Source organism: Chlamydotis macqueenii, chromosome 5 (genome assembly GCF_036417535.1).
Source record: "Chlamydotis macqueenii isolate bChlMac1 chromosome 5, bChlMac1.mat, whole genome shotgun sequence".
Lineage (NCBI taxonomy): Eukaryota > Metazoa > Chordata > Aves > Otidiformes > Otididae > Chlamydotis > Chlamydotis macqueenii.
The window spans coordinates 69,389,065-69,400,702 of NC_141560.1; the positions used below are offsets into that span (position 1 = coordinate 69,389,065).

Here is an 11,638-nt window from a genome sequence, read left to right on the forward strand (position 1 = left end):
ACTTGCACAGAAACCTGGACTTGTCTCTCACTATGCTGTAGTGAATTTATTACACCTGTGCTCCTTTAAGACTCCTTTTTTTTTTTTTTTTTTTTTTTTTTTTTTTTTTGGTAAAGTTCAACAGGCTCGCAAGATGGGCAAACAAGTAATCCTAGTAGCAGCAATAGTAGCCAAGATTCCCTTCATAAAGCTCCCAAAAAGAAGGGGATCAAATCCTCTATTGGCCGCTTGTTTGGCAAGAAGGAAAAGGGACGACCTGGACAAACAAGCAAGGAGGCATTAGGACAAGGTTGGTTTGCATTCCCCCCTCCGCCCAGTAAGAGAGAGTGTGAAAGACTGGTTTTTATGATGTATGTATCAGTATGTGCATATTTATGACTCATTATTTTTTTGCTGATGTACAGCATTTTTTTGGAACTTGGACTACATAACTTTGGAATATTACAAAGGATTAAATACTTCTGTTGAGGAAAGCAGTAGTGATTTCTGAGTTATAACTGGCCAAAACTGACAAGATAACAAGACTGGGTTTTGTTTTTTGTTTGTAGTTGGCATGGCAGAAGCAGATAGTTCCTCTCAGGATGCATTAGGTCTCAACAAGCTTGGAGGTCAGGCAGAAAAAAACAGGAAAATGCAGAAAAAGTAAGTCATTGAATATTTTTAATGCTCTGTTTTTAAGGTATTGCTGTGTTTAAAAATGTTTTGTTTTCAAGTATTTTTGCCTAGTATAGAGCTATGACCATTAAGCCTCTGTAGAAATTTTTCTTACTGTTTTTTTTTCCAGAAGATTAATAGTAGCATAGGTCATGGTAAGTTTGAAATTAATTTCAGTGCTGAAAGCTTCTTGTTGAAATGCTGTAATAAACAAACTTGGAGATAGAAGTGGGCTGTTTATCAAACCCTCCCCCAAATTTGGTATGTTTAATACCTGCTTTGGGTTTAATTTTATTTGGAAGATTTCCCAAAGTTGTTCTTTGGCTGTTACTTGCTCCAGAGTGTGAAAGACTTGACAGAGTGCAAGCGTGAGGTGTTTTGTACAGACATCCTCCGGGTGCATTTGCTGGTTCCTTTCTAGCAGGTGACTCTGGAAGTCTGTGTTGCAGTTGCTAACTGCTGCTGTGTTCACTATTTTTCTTTTACTCCTGTTTAAACTTCTCTTGCCATGCGCTCTCATCTATTTCAATGACCAAAATCTTTTTTCCTTGCACCATATACCCCTGATTTCCTGTTTTTTTTTTTTTAATAAATTGTGACTATTTCCTTTTTTTTATGCCACTTTTTAGATATGCAGTTACTTGTTCCTAGTCATGAGAAATTTTTCAGTGTATGTCCAAGAAAATCTTTAGTTTAATGTTCACCTTTTGAGTATCTGTTGCGTGCTTTTATGTTCCCAGACTTAGAAGAGATGAAGCAAAGACTGTAATCGTAGGTTACTGCTACTAGTAGAAATCTTGACTTGATGTTTACATGGTAATTCAGGAAACAATCAAATTTATCTAAGTAGGATCAGGCATTCTCTATATTTTTACACCCAAAGCTGAGCCATGTATCTTGCACTTCTGTTGCTTCTGTTCTGTTCCGCTGTCTTCAACTCTGTGTCAGAAAAGTTGACCCAAGATCAGACGTGTCTTGCTTTTTTACTTGCCTTCTGAGGACAGAATAGTGAATGTTGAAAAGAAAATATGCTAATTTTCTATTTGTGAGAGAGATTTCTTGCAGTACCTAAGTTCTGTTAACAAATAAGAATAATGCCTGGTGACTGCTAATGAAAACCAGCAGTGTGTTGGTTTGAAAAGTCAGAATGGAATGTGGTTTTGTTTGTGTAACGGAAAGCTCAGCTGTTTTTCTTCAGACTGTTACACTGAAGGCAATCGTTCATTATTATGATCTGGTATTTTCTCTTTTCTACAGAGCTTTAAAGCCATACCACATTTTGGTTGGATAAATAGTTTTAGTCTGGTCATATCTAAATAGTGATTGGCCTGTTCTTTGAACAATATAGATCTTTCTCAATATCAGCAAAAAAATTAATTCCAGAGCAAAACAATATTTACTGTCTTGCTTTAATAAATGCAAAAAAAAAAAAAGCAGTTGCAGATAAATCATGACTTTTCTTTGTAAACATTCTGCCTTTCAAAAATTCACTGGTATTACTTAGAGCATACCTAGTGACTGCATGGTTTTGGTTACTTAAAATGCAGGTGTCTATATTAGACAAATGAAACTTTTAGTTTGAAATTGCCTTGCCTAGCTATTAAATACAAGTACGTGCTTATTCACAGGGAGGTATCTATGATTCAGATATTTCAGTGCAAATGGGTTTGAAACAAGACTGTGGTGATGGAGATTGTATCATAATGTTTAGTTTCATTGCTCTTACTGCTGAGAGTGGCAGCAGGGCCCTTTGAACTTCCATGAGAAGCACATCTTACCATTTAAAAAAGCCCAACAAGATACTTTAATCCGGCTGTTTCAGAATGGTGAAGGGTATTCTGAACATAGGAAGCAGTATTATCCAAGGTGTCAAAGGTCCCTTGCTGCCTTGAGATGCTCGTTATCAAAAAAGAAAAAGTGGTAACGCTGCTCTGAATTGCTTTTCACTTTGATACTGGAGGAGGGTGGGGTTGAAACAAATTCTTGAGGCTGACTGTTAACTTATAAAATCCTGTATTCAGCAAAAAGAATTCCAGTTACCTGCATTCTTGGACCAATGACAGCGACTTCTATTTATAGTTGTCTCTAATCCCTATTTGCTTGCTTATCTTTCTGATTTCTGCATGCATGCACACAAACAGGCTGAGGGCAGAATTCAATGTCTCTACTAACAAAAACCTATTTATAGTTACAGAATTAAATTACAGTATCCATTATTTGTCTGTTTCTGTATGCTTTTGAGTTCAGTTTAATCCTAGTTTTATATTTTTCCTTCATTGTTTTATTTTCCTTTTGTTTACCATTTGATGTGGTAGTGCAAAATCAGGGTAAGTTTGTATTTATTTTATTAGGATTGCTGTGAAACTATGATAAATCTCATTTGGAATTTTTAGCAATATGTTCAAAGCTCTAACTTTTTTCAGAAAAGTCTAATTATGAGAGATACTAGATTCAAAAGAATTTATTGTGAAGCTGTGTTGCTGAAATAAATCCAGTGTCGTCTAGTTCTGTGTGAATGCTCATTCAACGTCTTGTCTTAATTTGCATGATGTGAATTTTTATAATGCACATATTAAACCCTACTAATTAGTTTTGTAATCTGGATTTTGAAAGTTGCTTAGCAATAGTAGATGTTTGTGGCAGTTAATTTCCAAGGTAGATGTGTTTCTGCAAAACTGTTGCTCTTTGTTTACTAAGTTTAAGTTGGTTTTAGTGTTTTGCTCATGCTTTTCATCTTTTGTGAGCTGTACTATTGACAGTGTTTGCCACTACTGTGTGTGTGCTTTTCTGCGTACAACACAACAAACTTAATACTGTATTAATCAAAAAGGAAAGCAACCCTAAATTTAAGATAACTCTCCTAAAACTATACACAAAAAGTTTATTGCATACCTGAAATCAATATATAATAAGGATTTCTTTCCTGAAATCAATATATAATAAGGATTTAACTTTCCGCTGATGCTATCCCTGGTTAGCCTATTTTCATCTCGTGTTTTGCTGCCTTTGCCTTTCAGTTTTTACGTCTCGTGACTTGTGTCACTTCCATCTCTATCACTCCCTTCATCACCTTCCCTACAGTGTTTTTTCTCTACTCTCAACTTCTTCCACATCAGTTATCTTCAGTTCCACCCAGAAATCTGGAATACAGCATTCCCCTTTGACTGTAAGTTCTGGATTTATCCATTCCTATGCTGTCTTAATCCAGTGACAAAGTGGTGTTTGATTTTCCTGGTGGGGTTAGTGTATGCTTGCCTGCCAAGAGCCATTCTAAATACAAATATTGCAAATGCTCTTTAAAGGGCCTTGTGTGTTCGTTACTCCATCAAGCACCTGCAGTTCTGACATCATTTCTCATCCCATATGACCACAGTTTTTGTTCTCCACAGCTGCTGTTAGATGCCTTTTTTGAATGTGTTTAACCACAAATGTTCCCCTCTTGCAGCAGCACGTTTGGCCGCCTGTTCCTGGTGATGTTCAGCCAGCTTTTTGAGTCTGTAGACACCTATCCCTTGGTTTTGTCACCTAAGAGTTATTCCAGTAGCCAGCTACTCCTTTGACATTCTGTTGTCCTTCACGGTGCCAGCTTTACACCATCTGTTAACACTGCCAACACTACTGCATTTTTTTTTCTTTTTTTTTTTTTCTTCTTCACAAAGATATGAAGCTGGATTTTGCACCCACTTGTTAAATGGTGTAACTGGATGGCCTCTGAAACTAAACTGGCCTGTCAGTTGTGATCTTTACATAATCTGATCATGTATTGCTGGAATGCAGCAAGTTTCTTAGTGAAGTTGGAAGGTAGTTGTTGGAAAATAAGTTCTCCGCTATAGGAAAAAAACATGAATGCGTCATTTGCAGACAAAACAGCAGCTGGCCTTTGAATTCTTCCTACGAGATGTTTTGTGCCCGTGCTAGGTCTTGAACTTTCAGTTTAATGATTTCCCGTGCAGGCAAGTTTTCTATCTCTTCTTGCAGATGAACAAATTCCGCAGTTAATTTTCTCCTTCATAGATCTGTTCCTCTTTGGATCCATTGAATCATTTCCACACAAAGTTATGTAATAAACATTTTTTTGTTTTGCTTGTTTTTATTTCTACATGTTTGCCTCCATCACATAATGCTTCCTTCCAGCCATGCAACTGTTTTCTGCATACGATACCACCATGAGTTTCAAGTTTGCATCATAACCTCTCCTTATGCTTTTGATACATCCTCTTTGCTGCTCATCTCCACGCGATTTACTATTTCATGGTTAACCTGAAGTACACATCCTCGTGGCAGCGGAGGCTGCTTTGGGCACGTCTCTGCTCTTTCATCGCTAGCCTCCCTCGCTGCACCAATCACGTTACCACAAGCACCAAAAAGGAAGACAAAGGCACCAATTTTTGAAGTTAAACTACTTGGAAAAAACATTGTATTCCTTTCTGGCAAATACAGTATTAAGCATTTTATTCTGTTCTTACCAAGCAGTATTTCATAATACCTTATTAATTTATTTCTCTCTCTTTTTTTTAAAAAAATTATTTATTTATTTATTTATTTAATCTTTAAACCACAGTCAGGCAAAACTTAATGTGTTCAGGGCTGGTTGTTAGTGGGATTAATGTAATGTGTTCCACAATAGCAGGAAAATAGCAGATCCTTTATTCCTAATTTGGAAATATATGTATCTTTCTGAAGTGTATAAATATGTGTTCACTTTTATGATCCTCTTTGTTAGTGAAATGTAGCTATTGAGCTGCTAACTGCTGAACGCTGTTTCCGCCTTAATTGTTGGGGCTTAAAGTGGGTACATTGGAATGGATATTTGTAACCAGTTGTCTGGCAGTTCCTTCCTTCCTCCCCTTTTTTCATTCCCAGGCAGTGCATTTAATTAGGATAAAATATGGGGAGGTTTTTCTAGAGTAATAGGAATTTATTGACATGCAGGTGGAGAAGTAGTATTTATTGCTAAACCCATTGCTAGCACACTTACTACTTCATTGATTGTTTTTTATTTGCTATCTACCCATATAACATGAGGCTCCTAGGTATACTGGCAAGTCTAAAAGAGCTGAATACTGCACATCCATTTTGCACTGGTAGCAAAGAAAGTGGCTCATCTGTCAGAAACCCATTTTCAAGATGCCTCGTGTGGTAGTTTTTTAATATCTGTAGCTCTTAAATATTTTATCTCGGATGTATTCAATGTTACAGTCTGAAGGCAAGGAGATTTTGTTTGGTTTAAATTGTGAGAAAGAGTATAAATACATAACGTAGGATCATGAATCTGTAGTATTGCTGCTGATCTGAATTCTACACTTGCAGGCATGAATAAAAAGCATAAACCAGTAAAAACTGGCCAATTAGGTGAAGTTGTTTTTTCTAAACCTCAGAGGAGAGTGAGTAGAGACTTAACTACATGCAACTAGCTTTCAAAGGCAGCTTCGATATGCTTTTTCCAAACTGTAAGCATTTTTTCAGACATATGTATCCAAGGAATATTGCATGCTTATACCTGCAACAATAGTTTTTGTCTCTCGGTTTTTCAAACGATTTTGGCAGCTATTTATAGGGATTTTGTGAGCTTCCATTGTTTCTGTAAGCTGAATTGTCAATATTAAAATTCAGTCTCTTCTGTTTTAGAAGAACAAAGGAAATGGTGTCATCCTAGGAGATGAAAGCTGAGTTTCAGTACAGAGCCTTTCAGAACAGAATTGCCAAAGCGTGGCTCTCTGAATATGATGGTTGTCTGAAGCTGTGCCTGACATTCTGACAGGCACAGTCTGCTGCTGCAGACTGAAATTCTCCAATTAAATGGTTACTGTCCCAGTTTCCAGCCTTGACAGCCTGATGGACGGTACCATTTTGATGGCATGGATATCTGATGTACTCCTACATTTCCACAAGTTTCAAATCTGCAGGAAAAATGACTGTTTTAATTCAGTCTAATTTGCTGAACAGAAAATTCCAGCAATTGAGAATCTGACTGAGAAATAAGTCTGACATCTCCACTTTGTGTTGGAAGTGTTGGTTAGTGTCTGTACCAGTTTCAGGCACAAGTTTCTGAAAGGCAGCATCTCTGCCACTGTGAAATTTCCTATCCAGTTCAGCTTACGTCCCCGTGTAGTCCTTGTACGTGTGCTGTGGCTGCCTTAGTGGGTGTATTGTGTAAGGCTGAGAAAGGAAGGAACCTCATTATTGGGAAGAAGATAGTAAGTTGAATACAGTGTTTAAGTTGTAACATTTGGTTATAACTTGTTTCTCTTTCTTGTTATTAATAACTCTTTCTGTAATTATAGGCATGAGTTGCTTGACGAAGCCAGAAGACAAGGCTTACCTTTTGCACAGTGGGATGGACCTACTGTAGTTGTGTGGTTGGAGGTAAGTGGTCCCTCCAAAATAAATAAAAATAAACAAATAAATAAAAACCTCAATGTACAGACTTCTAAAGAGTGGTCCTGCTTACTTCCTTTTTTTTTTTCAGCTGTGGGTTGGGATGCCAGCCTGGTATGTGGCTGCTTGCCGAGCAAATGTGAAAAGCGGTGCTATCATGTCAGCCTTGTCTGATACAGAAATACAGCGCGAAATTGGAATTAGCAATCCTCTGCACAGGCTGAAGCTGAGGCTGGCCATTCAAGAAATCATGTCACTAACAAGTCCATCTGCCCCTCCCACCTCAAGGACGGTAAGGAACGTGATGCAGTATTACACATCTTCCGGAACGATTAGCATTTCCAAAAATTCTACCGTAAACATGTAGCTGAAAGGATTTGAGCTTCCAATAAGAATTTCTAGAAACTACGTTGTAGAGGAACACATTATTTATATATGTTTCTTCCTTTCATGGAAATTGAAAGAAGGAATAAGTACATTTTCTTAAGGGAAAGAGAAGCTGATATCAGTCTAAGTATATAATCCACAATATTTAAAGTACATGTTATTTGCCTCATCTTTTGGCCTCAGAAGAATTTATAATACTGATGAAGGATTCATGTGCATACAGAAATTTGTAAAATAGTTGGAAGCTCTTTTAATTCATGTAGAAAGCCATTAATTTGAAATAACAATTCAGCCTACATAAACTAGGAGTCCACCTGTCTCTATAGTACAGTAAATTTAGACACTTAATGTTCATGTGAATTCCCTCTCATCATCTTTCTGCCCTGCAATCTGAAGTTATTTCTGAGATTCCTGGGCTTACGTTCTAGACTACAAGTGCATTTTTCAGCTTGGAGTAGAGTCTAGTGTTTACTCATTAATTACCTCAGCGTAAGTGATTTATCACATTCAATTTTGTTAATATCTTTGAAGAAAAGTGATCCATGTTAATAGGCTTTGATTCCATGCCATTACTTTCCATAGATATACCTGTACTTAAGACTTTAGAAACCATTGCTTTTGCCCATGCCTGCTCCTTACATGTACCAATTGCTTATATGTTCTGCAACCTCTCCTCTTTGTTACTGCTTTCCTTTCACTGGATGGGATTGGTTCCCTGTGGGGTCATATTAGACCACGGGAAATGTCTGGGTAACACATGAAGAAATGGAAAATCTTACAGCCACACAACAAACGGTTAGTTTATAGTGTTGCCACTTCTGTTCCTTAGAGTGCTTTTCCCACTTTTTGAGCATTTGAATCAAGTGCCTTTTGGTCTTTTTTGTCCTCTTTTTTTTTTTTTCTTTTTCTTTTTTCTTTTTTTTTTTCCCCCAAATTAATGCATTAAAATTCTGGATCATTGCTTCTTCTAATTATTAACACTGTAACTTGCATCTTGATGGGTTTTTTTCCAGAAGGGAGGGGGAAAAATCAACACTGATGAGACTGTAAACAAAACACTTTCTAATCTGTAAAATGGAGCTCTGATTTGGTTAACTAATAGACAAACTGAATTACTTGTGTGGAAATTCCTTCTCTCCAGAAAACTTAATCAGTAGATGAGTTTTGCAGCCTCTCATATGTTTTTATACAATGCATGATGCTTGCTTTATCTAGATTTTTTTGGTATGCAGTAGGCTGAGTCTTGCAGTGCATCTTTAACTTTGGTCTCCTTACTAAACTTAAATACTAATACATGTGTGTTCTTTTGCTTTTCTAACCACGTAACAGGAAGATGAGGAGGGAAGCTGGGCTCAGGTTGGAAACTTTATGTAATATTATAGACTGTATGTAAACTGTCACAATAATTAGAGCATGAAAGAATCTGTTTTTTCTTTATTGCAGTTTCTTTTAGTGACTTGATGTGGCTTGGGGATTGGGAGAGGGGGAAACTACAGGCTTATCTCTGTATAATACGTACGTGGAAGATACATTTTTATACTTAGGTGATTTAAGTATTTTCATGTTTTCTAGAACTTCCAAGGTTTGGTGGTTCATCATTGAAAATTTATAAAATACTTTGTTAGATAGTACATCATTAAAAAAAGCTATGCATAAGTATTTTTAATAATATGGCTGTTAATGGGGAAGGCTATTCAGAAGTCTTTGTCACTAGCTTTCTGAAATATTTATCCTCTAGCTCATGAATCACCAAAATGTAGTTACTCTTTCTTAATAAGTATTGTTGTATTCTATGCATTGAACATACTAGGTCAAATTTTAAAATAATTTAATGACATGCCTGGTGTGTTTTGGTGGAGGATGGTTCTCTGGGAAGCCAGAAGTCCAACAAGAATATCTGCTATGTGCAGAAACTCCCTGTTCAATCTGGCCACCATCACAGGTGTGCCACAAGACGCAGTGAGCCTAGAGAGTTAAGCAGATTTCTGCGCACTAATTCTGTAATCCTCCTTGATGAGTTGTTTTCCCTTAAAGTGGTGACAAATCCTAATTGTATTTTCAGGCACTGAGACAGTTGAGTATTTTATACAGGGGTATAAACAAAACTCAGGATTTGCCTGTGACCCTTATCTTTGGACAGTGTAGTCTCTTCTTGCTTGGCTGCCCTCCAGCTTAAACCTATTTAAGTCCCATTAACTACATCTCAGATGCTCATTTGCAGATTGTCAGGGATAACAATCGTAGCTTGCTTCCCTGTCACGAAGAAAGTAACGTGCTCTTTCAGCCTGCTACCTAGTGTTGGCTTGAAGAAATGCATTTCTACGTGGCTTTGCTCTTCTCTAGAAGGTGCTTCCTCTAGAGGAGAGATGAAGTTTTTTTACTTGCACAGTAAAAATGAATTATTACCATTGACTTTTGAAATAAGGAGCTGCTGGGTTTTTTTCAGCATCTTAAATTTTATGGCTCTCGCTATCAAAACCATATAGATTAGTCTGTTTTTATTAGTTTTTGCATATTTTTTTTTTACTCTTCAACATGGAATAAATTAAGGCAGTTTTACTTGCTCATCTGAGTGTCTAAACTTGGTTTTCTTCATGGGGTTGACTTCTTGAGAAAACATACATGTAGTATCCGATATTTTTATTTGCTTATCTTTACAGGCTAAGAATTAAGTAAACATTGTTTTACTTTTTTCTTTGCAATATTTTGTCTAAAAAAAAAAGCTTTTTTTCTTTTATTTCTCATTTTAATAAGCTTTTTCCTTAATCTTTTAAAAACAGACGTTAGCGTATGGTGATATGAACCACGAGTGGATTGGCAATGAGTGGCTCCCTAGTCTGGGGCTCCCTCAGTACCGCAGCTATTTCATGGAATGTCTTGTGGATGCTCGAATGCTGGATCATTTAACTAAAAAAGATCTGCGGGGGCAACTTAAAATGGTGGACAGCTTTCACAGGTAAATAGATTTAAGTTGGACACCTAACTTACAGTAAATGTTTCTGTTACCTCTAAATATTTTTTTGCTAATTTTTTTTTTTTAAACAGAAACAGTTTTCAGTGTGGAATTATGTGCCTACGAAGACTGAATTATGATCGAAAAGAACTTGAAAGAAAAAGAGAAGAAAGCCAGAATGAAATTAAGGGTTAGTGCATTGTCTTGACCTCAGCCACTATCGGCCTCAAAAATGTATTTAAAGAAAAAAGACATTAGAGGGAGGAATTATTTATAAAATATCAAGTGTAAAATACAGGAGGTGTGTCTGGATGCAGGCCCCAAACAGTGTATCATGAAACACATCATTAAATCTTTCACTTTGTGCAGAAATGTTCTACAAACGCAGTTATTTTTAAAACTCATACTGCTCTGAAGTTCGAAACAAAACTAAATGTTTTAGGAGGATGAGAGTTTTGAAAATTGTTCTTTTTTCTCTTGTTGTTTTTTTCCTGTTCTGTTCTAATAACTTTGCATCTATGTGATTTTTATTGTTGCTTGCAGCTGGTAATTTTTATTACCTAGCGCTTTATGAAAAATTAACTGGGTGATTTAGGTGCTTGTATCTTCTATATTCATGATGATTATTTGACAAGGAAGGAGGAAGAAGAAAAAGCAGGGTGGGAATTCCCAGTATTTTCCAAGACTTTCTGTAGAAATTTTGTCCTCTAACTAACATCAGCAGTCTTTTCTGACATCTTAGACTAAAATTTTAGGTTTACTTTGTACAAAATTTGCTTAGAAGGCCCTGTGCTTGCTCTTCCCCTTCCCTTTTAAAGTGCTGATACCCTTTGGTGGTTATTCTCCTAATTGTGCCTGAGGACGTTCCCAGGAATTGCAACTAACCGGCATGAAACTGTGTTGTGGCTGGTACGCGTTTTTAGCCTCCCTAATGGTATGACTGCAACTGTTGCTCCTTGGAACGTGTAACTCTTAAATTCCTCCTGGGAATTGTTTGGGAAGAAGACTAGTTGACACAAGCCAGAAACATGCTGTAGATCATTATAACCCTTCAATTGGTATAGACATTCCTGAGTAGTGTAAGAAAAAACTACTTGTAAGAACATCGGTTTTGTTCTGACATTTGGGCTGAACCTGTGAATGCTACTTTAGAATGTTTTTCCTTGAAAAAGTTTGAAGAGGACGCTATATTGATTGCTGAACTGTTATGGTATTAAATGCCTTCCAGCAAACTGCTAATATGTTTACTTTCCACTTCAAATTTAA

The 11,638-nt window shown here is 36.7% G+C and overlaps 1 protein-coding gene across 3 annotated transcripts in view; it reads left to right on the forward strand.

The window, feature by feature from the left end:
- Positions 1-11,638, forward strand: part of PPFIA1 (PPFI scaffold protein A1) — a 57,175-nt gene that overhangs the window by 36,721 nt on the left and 8,816 nt on the right. For 2 of the 3 annotated variants that reach the window (XM_086748384.1, XM_086748385.1), the window contains exons 18-23: positions 117-289; positions 549-642; positions 6,939-7,020; positions 7,124-7,324; positions 10,200-10,375; positions 10,465-10,562. In XM_086748384.1, coding sequence (XP_086604510.1) covers positions 117-289; positions 549-642; positions 6,939-7,020; positions 7,124-7,324; positions 10,200-10,375; positions 10,465-10,562 — 824 coding nt within the window. Of the gene's footprint in view, positions 1-116; positions 290-548; positions 643-6,938; positions 7,021-7,123; positions 7,325-8,151; positions 8,215-10,199; positions 10,376-10,464; positions 10,563-11,638 lie in introns of all 3 variants that reach the window. The other variant, XM_086748386.1, reaches the window with a different exon arrangement.